Here is a 17604-nt window from a genome sequence, read left to right on the forward strand (position 1 = left end):
TCCCTAGTTTGTTAAAGGGTGATCTCTCCTGTCCCACAGACTCCAAGGGGAATTAGCAGTGTTATTGCCAGTGGCAGCTGTGGTGATGCACAGAATTGTCCCTCTCACAGTAATGACCTTGAGTTTTATGAAGCACCTCAAGGTTTACTAACAAGGGTAGAACTGCTAGAAGTTTGTTAATTGAAACCATGAAATATGTTAGAGAGATACAAATGAGTTTAAAGCCAATTCAATTAGAGGTGCATCTGTTTCCAAAGCTGCTGGAGAAATGTTTATTTTCACATCACTTTTAAGGCAGCCTCTTGGAATGCTGCTGGCACTGTTGTTTAACGCTGTGTGCAGACCTTGCACCCACAGCAAATTTATCTTCTGGAAGTGAAACAGTCAGGTGGAAGTGTCCCTGATGTTTGCTTGTAAAAGCACTGATGTCCTTCTTCTCCCAGCACAGCCCCCTATGGCATCACTGACATCCCCCAGCCCATCACCCAGCTGCCTCCTCTTGCCTTGGCTCTGCTGGGTGGCACAACAAAAATGGGACCATGGGAGTTTCTGCACCATGTATTTGTGCCTCTCTGACACTGGCACAGGGTGCCCAGAGGAGCTGTGGCTGCCCCATCCCTGGCAGTGTCCAAGGCCAGGTTGGACAGAGCTTGGAGCAACCTGGGATAGTGGAAGATGTTCCTGCCCATGGTAAGGAGTAGAACAAGATGAGTTTGAGGTCCCTTCCAACCCAAACCTTCTGTGATTCCATGACAGCCACCAGAGCATGATCCTCACTTTGTCCACCTGCTGTTGCCTTGTCTCAGGCTGCACAGGAGAATTGAGGTGAGTCAGGGCTGCCACATTGTGTGTCTGAGCCTTCCCAGGACATCCCGCGTGATCTGTGGGTCCTTTGTTTGTTAGAGACACTTTAGAGACTCCATTTGTGGCTTGTTGAGCAACAAGCACAGTGTTCTTAATGAATAAATCATAGTAAAATGAGCTGTGCAGTCTAGATAAATGCATTTGCTCATCCCACTAGGTTGACAGTGTCTCAGTAGAAAAACAATAGCACTTAAATGTAGAAAAGCCTTATTTGGTCATCCAGACCAATTTTCCCTGCCAGTTCCCAGTAGCATGTTTCAAAGTGCCCACTTAAATAACCTGGTGTTCTTGTCATTACCTCCTGTGACATCTGTGTGTGCAGCTCCAGCTCTGTGGCATTCAGGAGCCTGCTGATGGCCCAGGTGGGACAGAGGTTCTCATCTGCTTTGTCTGAATCAAATGAGCTTTATTTTAACAGTGTTTGAGACTTTGAGGAATAATAATAGTAATAATAATTTTAAAAAGGAGGTAAAAGGAAGCGTCAATAAATAATCTACGAATACATGGAAAGCAGGCTGAACATGGCTGAAAAGTAGAGAACATCTTTTTCTGTGGAAACAACAATTGTTTGGTACCAGGTTTTACAGAGGGGAGAAAAATGAGGGATGTGATGGATGAGTGGGAAATTTAAGGATGACACTGATAAAACCAGCTGTGTAAACTCAGCCTTGAGTTGGTCTCCCAAGCTGAGCAACAGTAGCTCAGAAATGTTATTTACTTTATTCATATTTTGTTATGGTAAGGTTATTTCTCTGGATAGTGGCTTGAATGTAGAGTTCTTTATTAATGGATTGTTTTAATAGCACATTGGCCTTGGGGCTTTTGTTTGTTTAGTATTGTGCATCATGCCAAAGCTACAACTTTCCTAGGCATGCCAAAGCTGGGATTATTGTGGGTCTTTTTAGTCCCTTGACAACAGCAAGTTATTGCTTGGCTCCTACAGAAAAAAAAATATCCTGGTCTCACAGGCAATGGATGAGCTGAGTACAATGTTATTTACTACTCATCGTAAAAAGCCATAAAGGCATTCTCTGTCTGAGCAGAGAGGGCACATCACAGGAACATTTTTGGAGGAAAATTTTGGTTGAATGAAATCTTTGCTCTTTAAATAAATACCTTGGTGTAGGATTAACCCTATGTGGTTGATAGAAGAGTAATGGCAGTCTGTGAGGAGAGCTTGAAGGAAAGTTACATTCCCATCTTGATTTTGTAGTATGGACAGTCAGCTTCCTCTGGACAATATGGAAGTGTAGTGCTCTGTATCTGGCCAGTATTTGATTATAATTGGCATAATTAAGAAATGCGGGTGAGGAAACTGAAAAAGGAATTAGCAGCCTCTTAGCAATGGGATGTCTTTGGAAATTCTGTGGTTCCCTGAGAGATAACTCACAGCATTTCCTGGGGATGGAATACAGCAGGTTCTTCAGTCTTCACAGAACAGTTTGTGTTGGAAGGGACCTTTTAAAGGTCATCATGTGAACCCAGTGAGCTCCACCAGGTTGCTCCAAGCCCCATCCAGCCTGGCCGTGAACACTTTCAGGGATGGGGCATCCACAGGTTCTCTGGGCAACCTGTGCTGGTATTCTACCATGTTCATTGTAAAATCTTCTTTCTTGTATATAAGAAAGATGTTTATTATAACTTCTTCTTCATCTTCATTTCTATTTTTTTTTTGGTAGTCTATTTCTTTTTTTATTTTGTCTTATATTTCTTTTTATTATAGACATAGATCTTGAGCTGCCTAAAGACTTAGCCCGTTTTGCCTTCTCTGATAAGTTGATAACCCCTCTGACTAATCCTACTTTGAAACAAGGCACTTTCTTTGTTTCTGTGGAGAGTTAATTACCCAGGCTGTCACACAGCCCAAGGAAAGATGATATTTCATACAGTGGTGGAACAGAACTCTTTAGAGAACTGCCTAAGAAATGCTTCTCATAAATCTATCATGAGAAAATTTCTTTTACTTATCATAATGTATTATGAATTGCTTTGAGTGGCAACCTAAGCAGGTGGAACAGAATATCAGTGGGTTATTTGAGATTTTTATTTGGGGGAAAAAAGTGAGTCTGTTTTAGAAATATTTGTATATGTGTGTGCATGGATGTCATCTCACTGAGGTGAGCATACAAAGCACACAAAGTTGAAATATCTCAAACGTTCCAATATCACTGGAATGGATTCAGTCAGAAATAATTAAGATACCCAATTCCAGTGGGTTTGGAGCAGCAAATGAAGAGGCACCACAGCAGAGAGAGATCAGAGGCAGCAAAGACAACCAGAGCACACTGTATGGGCACAGGTCTGCAGCACTGGGGAAGAGTTACAGCGTGAGTTAGGGGGGGAAATGATTGCAGCTGTCAGGCTGCAGGGTGGCCACTGTAAAGAAACAGGAGCAGCACCGTCACAGGGAATCAGGAGAGGAGAAATAGAGCAGCACTGAGCTGAAGGAGCTGTTGCTGCTGCTGTTTTTTAAGGCACTGTTTACAAAAACAACATCAGTATTTCTTGTACCTCTAGAAGGAAGATATTTTCCAGCGGATGGATGCCTAAATAAGCCTGAAACCTTTCTTGATACTGACTTCAGAGTGAAGAGCAGGAGGGAGGCAGCGAATTGCTGCTGTGGGTTCATGCCCAGGCTGTAACACAGTTCTGGTTCAGAGTGAGCAGCAGGCTTGGGCATGGCTCAGCCAGTAAATCCAGCTCTGAACCAGAATAATCTCTGTGCCTCAGCCTTGGTGTTCAAGGTTGTCTGGGGCTGTTTTCTGGGAGTTTTGGACAGCAGCTGCTTCTGGGTTGAGTTTTGGTGTTCGGGTGTTTTTTCCCCTCTGTGCTGCAGTGACTGTCACCTGGGTAGATGGGGGAAACGCTTCCTAAAAGAGTAATGAAATGAGTTAATTTGGTATTCTGTAGGTGAGGAATCAAGAGAGAGTGTTCACATGATGAAAACCAAACAGTAATAAAGGGCATAAAAATGAGAAACATCGGAACAGTGGTAGGGATGAAGTTCAGTTATTTCTATAACCATCATTGCCAGAGCTGTCAGAGGGATGAAGCTGCCTCTAATAAAGGCTGATCTGAGAAGCCACTGGCTTTCATGATCTAACATGAAATCTCTTTTTTGTTTAAATTAAAATAATACATACAGACATGACAAGCAGATAATAGGAACTGGGGAGAATGAATGCAGCATGGTAAGTAAGAAGGTGCAGAAATAATTCCACACTGCCAACCCAGGACTGGTGCCACTAATTCCCTGGAGATCCCCAGGGCTTGGCCATCCTCTGCTGCTGTTCTGCACACCAAGAGCTCCACAGCCACTGCTGGGCTCTGCAAAGTCTCTCTTCCCAGATGTCAGCTCCTAAAACAGCTGTAGGGTTGTGCCTTTTTGGACGAACCAGTTGGATTTTAATTCATGAGGTGCTGGTCCTGCAGATGTCTGGTGTTGTGATTTTAAGAGATGATGGTCTTGTGAGAGCTTTCATGTCAAACCATCTTAAGGTGAAAGCAAAGCTTTAAAATGCCATTTTTGAAACCCATAAAAAGCAAAGCATTTGGAAAGAGGTACAAAGAGAACTTGTGAGGTGTGGGAAGCAGGTTTCATCTGCTTCTCCCAAGAATAAATACCATACTGTTCCAGCTGGCAGGCAGGTCCCTCACACATCTGATGGGAGCTGCCAAGAGAAGAGTTCTGTTGCCTCCCCCATCCTGTAGTTCTCTCTGCTGGGGAGAGAGCCTGTGTCTGTCTCCTGCCCGTGCCAGCTCTGGAGATGGCCAGTGTAATGCAGAAGGAGTGCACACCAAGGCTGTACACTTAATTCTCCAGAATTTGTCATGGATGGCCACAGTCTAATAAAGAAGGTAATTACCACATCTTGATGACCACCAGCTTCACAACATGTACTTTTGTCAGCGTGTGTCCTTTACATAATTCCTTTTTATCACTGCCTTCTTTGGACTAAACCAAGTAGAAATTAATTTTAGTCACTGCTGTTCTTCACAAATAATGCCATAACCTCACGTTGGATGGTGGTGTCAGTTTGCCAAATGCCTTCTCCTTAAGAAGCTCTTGTTTTGTGTTGGTTGCACAGGTCACATCAGAGGATGGGAGTTTGTTGGTTGTGGTGATTAAAACCTGTCTTAAATCTTTGGTTTAGGTTACATTGAAGAGCCTTGCACGGTCCCATGCCCGTTTGATTGCAGATTAAGCGATTGGTCCAGTTGGTCTCCTTGCAGCTCCTCCTGTGGACCGGGGGTCAGAGTCCGATCCAAGTGGCTCAAGGAGAAGCCCTACAATGGAGGTCGTCCCTGCCCCAAGCTGGACCTCAAGAACCAGGTGAGCCACGTTCTGATAGCCAACAGAACTCTCTGTGCTGTGTTCTGAGTCGGGATCCAGAGTTCCTGTGCTGGTGAAGAAGGTAAAGAGAGGAGTTATCTCTGGCATCACACCCTGGGTCACCTTTTGTAGGCAATCCTTGACCTTCTTGAGGACTGAGGGAGAAATGCTCATGTATCAGCAGAATTTGACCTGAAGCACCATATTTCTTATGTGAAGAAATTGTTATCTCCCAGAGCACAGGAAGCCCTGGAGTAATAATCCTACCTGGACAGTGTGTAGACATCAGAGAATTCAGATGTCATGGATATTTTCAAAACTTTTTCATTCTTTCTGAGACTCTGGTTGCTGTAGAAACGTTTGTTAAATAAAAATTGCTATTTTTAGCAACATTTCCCTTCAACACAGCACAGGTTCCCTTTAACATTAATCTCTGTATATTCAATATTGAAGTATCCCATCAGAGGAAAATAATCTTTAAATTGCTACTCTTAAAGGAAGATCAGCTTCTATTTAAATGCTACTTAATGCTGTATGCATTTCTGCGAAGTGCATAGTGATTTCCTACGTTTGCTGATTAATTCTCTAACACTAATTAACACTAATGAAGTACTGTTTAGTTTTGTCTGCCCTATATTTCAGATTCAGCCATGAAAATTAATTAATAGGACAGAAACAGTCATGCTGAAGGAAGTCCATATATATGTTAAGAAGAATTTGAATATGTATATGTATAAAATACGTGATGTGTAGAAGTACTTCAGTGGTATCATACAAAGATTTATTTGGTAGGTGCTAGAGATGATGGATTCATTTGTTTTTCTGCACAACTATTGCTGCAGCAGTCATGTCCTGGAATGCAGCACCACTTCCAGCTCCTGAGTATGAACTTGCCTCATTTTCCTAACAGTTAATTTTATTTTCCTGTGAGAAACTTAGTAAATACTCGTTGGATTTTTTTTCCTTCTTCTTTTTCCTTATTTCTATTTGAAATTCATTGGAAGTAGGCTAACAGAAGCAGCAGGGACTACAGAAATATAAAACTGCTATAAAGTGTACGTTGTCCATAGCTCAGTGCTTTCCTTAATAGATCAGACAGATCACCAGAGAGGCAAAGTGAAATCCCACAGTAAGTGATAAGGTAACAATAAGCTCCTTTGTAATGAAAAGATACTGGGGTTTGTTACCCACAGACACAGCAGACTCCTTCCATTAATAGCAAACTTATTGCCATCATGTGTTGCTTATTCCCACACACATTAGAGTTGCCAGTTTCAAAAGCCTTTCAGAGGATATTAAAGGAAAGAAATTGTTCAAACTTGGAAGTTATGTCTTTGCACAGTTTATTGGTGCACAGTGCTTGCAAAGTGCCAGGGCTGGTATTAATATAAACGTGGTTGGTGCTTTTTGCCTCTTTACCATGAGCACATGTCATGATCTAAAAACCACTGAATTCATTAGAGGCTTTCTGTTGCAGGCTGTAGTAAAAATAATGTAGAATTTGTGTTCAGATTTGTTTGTTTAGGTTTGTGACCTCCTGTTTTTCAAAGTGTTCCTTTGGTTGGTTGCTTTTTGGAGTTTTTGTTTCTTCCCTTGTGAGTTTTTTTAGGATAAAACAGAAGCTTTTTCTACCTGATTTGGCACACAAGTGGTTTATCTTCTTCCAATTCAGATTTAAAGGATTGAGTGCAAGTCTATATATTTCAGAGCTTTTAGGGTAAGAAGAAATGGTTGTGCTAATAAGAAAAGTGTGTATATATGCACACAAATGCACGTTTTGCCTGTGATTCTGTTCATTACTTTCCTGAATGCTTCTCAGTACTTTGTGAGCTTCAGAAGGAGTTTTGCTCTGCCTCCACTGGGCTTGGACTTCCAGCCCAGATTTAACACACTGAGGTCCCTGGGCACATTGCAGGATGCACAAGTAGCCTACCCAGATGGTGAAGTAAATGAGCTGATGGCACTGCTGCTGAGCTAAGCTGGACACATACCATTAATCCACTGTCAGGCAGATTGTCTGCTGCTGTTCCCTCTGCTCTGGGCAGCTTTTAAATCCTAGAGCTAAGCTCTACAGATTCATTATATATAAAAATGTGACATCCTAATTATTTTGTATAATCTGGATTAAATACCTGCAGTAAATGCTGGCTTTTGTTTGGTATCAGATAGGGGAAAACCATATAAACTATATCTAGACTTAATATATATATATATATATATATACACACACATATATATATATATATATATATATACACATATACTATATACAGTAAAGCAGTACAGCACCATTGTGCTGAGTTTTACTTTCCAGTGGCTACTGTGTGGTGTTTTATGCATTTGACAAGATTTTACATAATTTAGAACAAATAATGAATTCCTTCAGGTGTTAGTAGATTTCACTTACGATTTCCATTTTATTTTCTCCAGTATCTTTAATTATTTTGCTTTTGATTATTGCTTCTGAAGTTGGGTCTTGTTATTGCCTAATCAGTTACTTTGGAGAACTCTCCATTTTTCCGCTGTCTTATAATTAAATCTCTCAGTCATTTTGTGTCTTTTTCTTAAGCCAGATAATCTTTTCACCTCTTTTTGTGCAGGGTGCTGTCTGGGCTATTTCGCAGACCCCTGTATATCCTTTTCTTCAGTGCTTTTCAGATATTTCACATGAATCTAACTGTAGTGTTACTTGAAATACTATTCCAGCAATTCTTTCTCACCATTTCCCACCATGTCTGGAGCTTTGCCAATGCAGATATTTAGCTACTCCTTTGGACAGAGGGACAATTTGCATGATCAAAGAAATCTATTTTGTGAATATAAGTAGTTATTTGAGTCATATAAACTGTGTTGTAAAAGACTGTCCCCCAAGAGTCTGTCCAGTCATGGTACTGCAGCTTGCTTGTGTATTAAGGATAGAATATTTTAGGAGAAATTTGATTTTATACAGAAATAATGGCATGTCCCACTACTGCATGATATTCTGTGGTATTTGTGCTCCTTATTCCACAGAGAGTTTGACTCTTCTGGAGTATCTTGAAGCCATTCTTTTGGATGTGTTCATCTGCCTGTAGAGCCTCTCAAGCAGCCCACTCTTTTTGCAAGAGATGTGAGAAGTAAACTCAGAGTTAGGAGAATTAATTCAGCTTTTTAGTATTTCTAGTTCTCATTGTAGGCGATGGATGAGGTTGAGCCCCTCAAGATTTTATTCAAAGCTATTTTCTGATAGAAGTGCCAAACATTTGCATGGGCTGAATGCTCATGGTATTCTGATAAAATCACTCGATTTGATGTGGTCCCTTTTGCCTTAAACTCTGTCTGTGTTGCTGCCCTGTGAAATTAAAGGATAAATTACAATATTTGGTGGAAGAGATGACAGTATTTTAACACAGCTCCATGTAATATGCAGAATTACTTTTGCCTTTTACCTCTGTTTGCAAATGGTTGAAGAGCTGGCTAACTACATTTTGCTTCATCTCTTAAAGAAAATGGGCTTTGCATGTAGGGGCTGTGCAGCTCTTATCTGAGGATGTGATTGCTTCTGAACAGCCGATTGGATTAGGGGGTCAGCTGGCAGATGTTCTTGGCTGTGCTGTGCATGTTAAAAGAGGTGTAGCATTTACATTTTTCCATCCCTGCTCTTCTCTGAATGCACTTGCACAGCATGCAGTTGCTATTTAATATGTAGTTCTACATGATGAAAGGTTAAATACGAGTTAAGGGGGGTTTATTGCTTGAATATTCTTTTATAGGTTTTTAGGATTACTGTGAGAAAATGCATCTTATTTTCAAGACTCATGAATTCCGAGGATTATTTTTTTTATTGATTGCCCTTATACATATTCTTGTCAAGGTTTTCCCTCCTTCTCCTTCCTCCCCCTCTCTCCCTTAGCCAATACTGCTAAAGGACAAATATCATAGCAAGTAGTTTATTCCCTCTATTTATGCTGTATATATTTAAGCAAACGTTTTTAAAGGATTGGGAGTATTTGTAATGGCAGGCATAGCAGGAGAAAAATGTAGTGTATTTAGAATGTAAACTTACTGCTTTCATTAAAATGAATATTTTATTCTTAATGACATTTTCTGGTGTTCACTGTAGAATATGAGAAATACAGACACTTTGCACATTAGAATTGCAAGTACTGCTCCTGAAATTGCATAGAGGAGTTTAAGGAAAGAGAAAAGGAGGGTGGTGGTGAGCTTACAGACCTGATCTCTCAGGTGTAAAGATGTATGAATTTCTGGAATTTTTTCATACAAAGTAGCTGCTTTAGGTCCATTTGCACTTCAGAGAAAACAGTTATTTTCAGCATTTTCAAAGCTTTTAGATTCCTGTATTAACAACTAAGTTTGAACTGAGCATCTTCCATTGCTGTCACTGAATTAGCTCCCATCTAGTCCCTGGCTGGTGAGTCCCATGTATAACCTTCTCCTTCCAGCATTAGGAATTGGCCTTCAAGAATATCATTATTAATGTACTAACTATAAATAGCTCCTGCTCAAATCACTTCCTTTATAATACAGATTTCTAGTTTTCAGAAAAGTCACTGAACTTTTTGAGGCGCTCAGAATCTCTTCCTCTCATTTATTTCAGGTGCCAGTAGTTCATTCCTGAGCCTAGAGCTGTATCAGTCCATCAGCTGTGTCAGATCCTTTCCTGTGCCATGCAGGAAATCATCTGACTTGCATTTTTATCTGGCTCTATCAGCACTCATTTGCTTCAAGTGCAACTTAACTTCTAGGGGAAAAAAAGAGTCCTATTCTTAATCTCTGTTTTACCTTCAGAAGATCTGATTTCCTTCCATTCTGCCTTAAAGGAAGGAATTACAGCATAAAACATATCTGTCCTCTGATTCTAGTGCAATTTTACAGCATCATAAAAATGACAAGTTTTTTTGCCTGCTGCACTAATGTGGGAGAATTTTCAGTGTCAAAAATAGCAAGAACCTCCTGTTTCCTTTACACTTTTCTTGCTGTGACTGGAAGTTTTGGTACTATACTGCAATTTAGTTTGTCAAATGAGCAGAAGTAGGAGCCAAATCTGAGCAGCCTGAGCAGTATCTCACCTGCCTGAAGTGAGTTTCCATGTGGGTGGGTGTTGCTTCACTTCCTTGGGAAATCAAACCAGTCCCATGTTCTCCTCCAGGAGAATAACCCTGTAGTGTCTACTCTAATTCTCAGCATGTATTAATTTTATATTCACCTTCAATAGCTATCCACACTTGATTTTCATTCCTCCTGCAGGTTTTCTGTTGAGTAAAGAGTCATATAAACATATTTTCACAATTGCCACTCATAAAAAGCTTTAGCTTCAGAAATTGAGCTGTTTAACAACTCCCTCAAAAGTATTTTTCCCTTGGCTTTTTTTTTCCTAGATAGCTTCTTTAAATTTCCCTTTAATAAAAAAGCAACTTGATGTGTGGTGTAATGCTGCTTTCTGTAATTGTGACAGAACATTTGCACTTTATGAAGTTAAATATGTTACAATGTCAATCTCCTTCCTGGCATTACTTTCAAATCCAAAAATTTAGAATCCTTGTGCTAATTAATTAAACTGCATTTTTTCTGCCTACTACAGCCCCACCAATTTTTAATGAGATATATACCAAAGCTTGAATGTTTGGTTTAAATGAAATTTATGTGTTTGCATCTCTGGAACTAGGAATGGAACATAATTATTTCTGATTCAAATAGAGTTCCTACGTTTGTTGTTGAAAGGAATATTTGTTGTTCAATGTGATAGCTTTTTGTAAAGTACAGGAAAAGGCAGGAATTATACCTAAAGTGCTCTATCCTTTTGATTTCTTGCAGAGGAGATCGAATTAAATTGGAAATCAGCCATAGAAAGCTGGTGGCCCAGTGAAAAAATTATTAGCATTTCTCCTAAGGAACTGAAGTTCAATTGGTTTAGGCAATACTTTTTTTTTTGAAGGGAAGGAGTGTGGTTTGTGCTGAATCTCTTGTGGACAATATGTCATGTTGGAGGACCTGCAAACAGCGTGTGCCATAAATCAGCGTGACAGCATCTAACACTGAGACTGAACTTACTCTTGCTTGTCTTTGTCTTAGGAGCAGGAGAACAAGAAGGATTGATGCCTTGGTTATTCCATGGCAGCAGTTTTAATCTTGGTTTGTTGTTTTTACCTTCTTCCTCATTTTAGGAAGTTTTTTTATTTCTTTTCTACAAAGTTTCGCGATTTGTTCTCATTTTAGTTTTGCAATTGTTAAGGAAGGGAAGATGCTGCATAACATTGAAAGTGAGGACCTAGCATCTGTTCTAATTAGAACAAACACAAGAACCTTCAGAATAAAAAATGCTGGTACATCTTCACCTTTTCATGTGGTAAAAGATGTGAGAAACAGTTATTTGTCATCTTTCATTTTATCACACATGATTTAGTCTTCTGAGAGAGTCAATTACTTCAGAGAGAGTAAATTACACTTTTGGCAAGTTAAATGAAGATTTTGACATGTTCTCCTTTTCTTTGCTCTCTTTCATAACTCCTTTCAAAAATTAATTTCCAAAATATGATCTCGTTGATTGCAAAAAATAGTTTGTTACAACGCAAGACACAAACGTGGAAATTTCTTTTGTAATAGATTCTACGCCAAGTCATGAAATTCATTACAGCAATTTATAGTTCTAAGAACCTGCCACATAAAACTTCAAAACTTTTTGAAGTGTGAATGCAACAAGATGTTGGACAGGAATGTGTTGAGCAGGAGGCAGCCTGGATCTGTCCAGTGCAGGGAGCTGCTGTGTGAATCTGAATCATGGTGCAGAGCATCCAGCAGGAGCAGACGTGGGGCTGAGTTGGTAAATGAGGTGCTGGTGTTGCCCTGATTTAGCATCTATTATCATCAGAAACCAGTGGGAGGCTGTTGGTTGTTAATGAAGATTTTGGTCACTTCTTTCCTTTTGTTAGTGGGCAGCAATGTCTTCAGAAGGACTGAATTTTGTCATAAATATCTAGCAGATTCTGTGTGTCCCCAGTTTAAAGCTGACCCCATTCCAGTGGATGGCTTTATTCCTGGGAGGAGCAGGGGTTTGTTAAACATGGTCTGACTCACCTGCATGCTCTGAGTATATCCTGAGCATTCAGAGCAGAAAATTTCTATTTTTCTGACTCTCCTTTATGAATAAGAAAGAATAATTGGAAATGAAGTTACTGCTCAGAGAGGGAGAAGGGACATGAAGATGTATGCTGTGTGAATTCATCTGTCAGAGCTCCTGAGCAGCCAGGAACTCTCAGGAGCCTCTTGCATGATGGTCATTAAAATAACCTTGGTCTTGCCTCTTTTAAAGTATTTAATATTGTTCTGTCTCTGTTGCTCTGTCTAGAGCAGTTCTCATTGATTAATACTTAACAAGTGTTAATATTTTTTCTGCTGCAGACGTTTCTTGTGGCCATTGCTCAGAAATTATAACCAAATGGTTTGTTGGGTTTGCTTTGTTTTATGCTCTGCAGCTGATTGATAGATTCAGAAATGGACTTCATTTTCTTTTTATGTTGTTTAATTGGTTTCTTCCTCCAAGACAGCAGAATAAAAGTGCAGATGACCTTCTGTCCTCCTCTTGATGTCCCCGCACATGCCTGGAAGGATTGTGCCGGGTTTGCCGTCAGCTAAATGTGAGCACTTGAACCGCAAGCTGAATACATGAATTTTGCATCTTCTTTAAGTGACAGCATCAAGATCATCAGCATTACCAGATTGCTGGCTGGAATATAAACCACTCAGAGATTTCAGATTTCAAGGCCCAATTACAGCTCTCTGAGTGGTTGTCAAACACAGCCCCTGTGTCAGGGCTCCTGTTTGCAAGGGCTCTTTAACCAAAGCCAAAATACACTTTAGTCACATTCAGGTGGGTTTGGGGAGGGAAAGGAAAAATTTGAGACATCTCCCCTTTACTGCAGTCTGGGGCTCTCCCTGCCTCCTGAGCTCCTTGTTTTAGCAGGGCTACCAGGAAGAGAGTTGTAAATACGAGTTTGCACAAATTCAGCTAATCCTTCCTCATTATCTATAAATCATGACACATTTTTGAGTTATAAATAACTGCGTTGTAGGCTATAGCCATCACTAGAAAAACCAAAGGTGAGCGGATTTTTATGTATGAATGAAATGCCAAAGGATAGATTCTTCTTCTCCAATAAGATGTATATTCTGTCCATTCTAATTTTATTTACTGCTTCTCACTAGAGGATTGCATAAATCAGCAGTCCTGTGCAGTTTGTTGTGATTTATTGCTTAATTAAAAGTTATGAAGGTTTTTAATCTGTCTATAATTTATATTATTTTTGAGTCAGCTGTTTCCCATATTGTAGCAACCAGGAAACTTGCATCCTTTTATGAAGGAAGCATTTTGTGAGCCCTTGGATTCATTAATAGGTGTGGCCCATAGTGGTGCCAGATTGACTTTGGAGCTTAAACTCAGAGCCAAAGATAATTAAATATTAGTGCACTTAATAAAGTTTCTCCAGCATCAATTACAGTTTGATGGCAAATGTAGTCAACATGTTTTTTAGAGTTACAGATTAATTTTAAAAGGGATGCAACTCATGTGTGATTTCACAATGAACAGATGTTTGCTACACATTAATAATTTTAAAAGCAGGCTTAAAATGGTTATGTAGATTTTAATGGGGGATTAATTTGGTTCTAGTGCTGGACCACATGTTGTTGTCAAAACAAAAGTTTTTGTGTTTTGTTTCAGTTTGGTTGTTGGGGGATTTTTTTTTTTTTTGTTGGTAGATTGCTGCTGTAATTATTAATTTTTCCGTATTTATTTTTTTGTATTAATTTTTTTCCATAATTAAAGTTAGAATAGCGTACAATTTAAAAACAGACCTTTTTTTAATGTATGAATTTCTATTGAAGAATAAAAATGCTATTAAAAATTCAATTTTTGTAATGATGGCAGGGTTGGCTGGCTTGAGAGAGAGCACTCATCTGCTTTAAACTTCAGTAGGTTTGTCTCCCTCTTTCTCAAACATCTTTATTATTTGAAAAGACATGCTAGTTTCTCTAGCAAAGCTTTGTCCAGTCCTGGCATTATAGTTTTCAGTTAGAATGTTTTGAGGTCAGCTTGGATTTCACTGATGGCACAGGTTTTGGCAGGAATAAGGGCTCCCTTTAGCTGTGAGGCAGCTGCCCTCTGTTGGTTGGCTCAGCTTGGCTCTGGTTTCATTTCTGATCTGTGTGACTTCTGGTGGGATGGATGGGAAGAGCCTTCCCTGAGTCCCAGCTGTTGGTGCTGTTTGAGACCAGTGGGATCCTTCCAGGACCCCTCTCTCCTCCTTATGAGCTGTAACCAAACTCTCAACTGCTCTTAATGTCACTTTTAAGTTTTTTCCTACATAACTTCATGTGTAATTGCAGTGGTGTCGCTGAATGGGCTTCATTGTTTCTTAAACAAAAAATTTGTTTCTCAACTTGTTTTTTTTTTAAACCCTATGATTTCTAAAATAATATTTTAGAATCATTAATAAAAATCATTGAAGTGGTTTGCTATAAAATCAGGTAGAAAAAGTCATATATCACATTAGATAAAAACTGAAGACACTTTTTGGGTAGTCAGGAAGATTTTTATCCAGGCTATTCTTTAGCACTTTGAGAACTGGACAAATATAAGTTAGAATGAACTTTGGCCATTTGAAATGCCAAACCAAATAATATCTGTCAGCTTTGCTGGCCAGTCTCCATTCAAATTCCAGTATCTGTTAAGTTTAAATGTCCTTTATGCTCTTATAAGTTAGATTTAAATTATTACTTTGAATTTTAAATTATTACTTAACTAAGTAAGAGTGAGAATTTTTCCTTCTCTAAGTGATATTATGAGGTTCATAACTTTCTAATTAACTACCAGGCATAAAGATATTTCATTCTTGTCTGAGCAAAAAGAATAAGGTGGAAAAGGTTTAGCAGCCTCTTCAAAGCAAGACTTTGAAAAGGAATGAAGATCTGGTCGTATGCTGCTTTTGTAGTGTCTTATTGTATAAATATTTAAGTGGTGAAAAGAATTAGTGTCTGTTTTTTGATGCTGTTATTCAGTGTTACATTTAATACACGGAGCTCATGTTTTTCCTTCAATATTAGAAGATCTTTGCTCCTCAGTCCATGCTTCCAGGTCCTGCAGCTGCAGTGGTTGGACAATCCTGAGGATTGTCCTGAGGTTGGACATTCCCTCACCTGGTTTTGATTTTACTGGGAATGCTTAGTGGCTACTATGTCCATCATATGGCTTTTTATCAATGGGCAGCTTTTCAACATTTCTTAAAATAAAGCCAGTCTTTTTCTTTAATTTCAATTCTGTGTACTCTCAAGTGGCCATGTGGAACATAAGTTTCTCTTTCTGCCACTTTGCAGCCAGCATTTCAGATTCTGGGGGACCAGTGTGTTTGTTTGTTTGTTTTTTTTCATGTTGCTTTTCCCTAGTTTGTAGCTTGGTTGTGAAGTTGGGCAATAAATAAACAGATCTGTGATTGTTGGAGCACAAACCAGTGGGTACTTTAGCAACTGGAGTAGCAACAGATATTCACTAGAAAATCCATTGGAGTAATCAATTATGCTTTGAGTTTGTCTTGTTGAGAAAATAGAAGTACTTGGTCCTTTCAAAGGAGATACTACTCCAGTGATCAGCAGGTGGGCAGACAAAACAGGCTTTATGGAGAGTCTCACAGGTGAGTGAAACAGTGAGAAAAGATTAATTTTCTATTCTGCATGGTCCCAGAGCAACCACTGACAAAACAACACCTTTTTTGAGAGTGAGATGTGTAAGATTCTATCTTACAGTGCACAGAACATGCACAACTCATTGGGCCTGAGAAAGGAAAGTCATGATTAAACTCAGTTGGATTAAACATTTGCATATAAAAGAGGTTTTTCTTAATATTCATTTCAGGTCAGTGTTTGATAAATGACTCGCAGATTTTCATCAGCGTTCTCACGTCTTGGCTTTTGCATAATAAGAATCCTCACAGGAGTTGTATGCAAACAGCAACATTTCAGCCTAGTTACTTATCACACAGCAAATTCAAAGTACAAGTTGTATTTGGGTCATATCTGCATGCTAACCTCAGAAATTAATCCCAGCTAGAGTTAGAATAAATATCTTTTTAACCTTACTTCTATGTTTTCACCCTGTCATAATAATGTAGCATATCAGGGTATCTGGGAACTTGGCAAGGGACGGGAACACAGATGATTTCTGAAGTCCTTCTGATAACATTAAAATATTTATTTGTTTTGGAGTAAAACATTTATTCTAGGCATTTCTCTTAGTCTAGTGATGCTGATTCTATGCACCTGAATGAAAATTAATTTGTGATTAAATCCCAAGAATAATCAGTGCCTGTCAGGCATTGGTTTAAAACTGAGGATGAGACACTGCTTTTAATGATGTTAAGGGAGTTATTTCCTCTCCATTCAGAGCAGCATCAGAGAGCAGTTCTTCCCACACCATCCTGTACCAAAAGGCTGTGTTTGAAAACCAACTGTGAGAAGTTTGGGTGTGGATCCAGGCTCTGCATGGCTCATTTTCCACCTCCATTTGTACTCCCCATGTGTGCCCAAGCCAGTGATCAGCTCTTGGTAGGTGGTGGGACGTGTGCTCCAGCTGCTCCACGTGCCTGCTGGGTGTGCTGGCACTTTGTGGCAGCTCCTCACTCCTGGAACATTCCCAGGAATCCCTGGCATTTGGTGTGGCAGCAGATGCAAACACCAGCTTTATGTCCTGTTTTCCACCCAGTGTGTTTCTAACTACTGTGCTGTTCCAACCAAATGTGTCCGGCCCAACTCTCAGCATTTAATTAAATAAAGGCAAATTTCAATTAACTTTTAAGACACCTGGAATTGGCTCAGCATTGTTTTATAAAGCAGTATTAAATTAAACAGATTTTCCCTTTTTCTGGTCTACTCAGTGAAGGTGAGACCTTAGATCCAAGTTAGATGTAAAGCCCTAAAACATGGCCTCCCTATAGAATAGTCAATCATTTCATGTACCAGGAATTTCCATGGTTTTGCTGGATTGTGATCCACTCTGCAGAATGGGCAACAGATGACATTTGATTTAAACAACCAAAAGATAATTTTTTTGGCATGAGCTAATGTTTGTCAATGGAGTTAATAATGAAAGAAACAATCAGTCTCCACATGCTTCCCTGAAATGTGTCCAATAGTATTTGGAACACTGTTGGAGTATCATTTAAATGGTGAAATGAGGAGCATTTGGGTTTTTTTTTTTTTTTTTAAAGGGTTCATGTGTTGCAAATGGGAAAAAAACAAATGTTTGGAGCATGTCTGAGTCACACAAATATGAGATGCTCTCAGGATTGTATTGCAAGCATCCAAGGGAAAGGAGTACTCTTCATAAAAATTGATTACAGCAGAGCCAGGTGAGGCCAGAA

At 39.4% G+C, this 17604-nt stretch overlaps 1 protein-coding gene across 1 annotated transcript in view; it reads left to right on the plus strand.

Moving 5' to 3' along the window:
* The window catches only part of THSD7B (thrombospondin type 1 domain containing 7B), a 245473-nt gene that overhangs the window by 163800 nt on the left and 64069 nt on the right, over positions 1–17604 (plus strand). The window contains exon 15 of the mRNA XM_058809582.1: positions 5019–5197. Within this exon, the coding sequence (XP_058665565.1) occupies positions 5019–5197 (179 nt within the window). The remainder of the gene's footprint in view (positions 1–5018; positions 5198–17604) is intronic.

Source organism: Ammospiza caudacuta, chromosome 8 (genome assembly GCF_027887145.1).
Source record: "Ammospiza caudacuta isolate bAmmCau1 chromosome 8, bAmmCau1.pri, whole genome shotgun sequence".
Lineage (NCBI taxonomy): Eukaryota > Metazoa > Chordata > Aves > Passeriformes > Passerellidae > Ammospiza > Ammospiza caudacuta.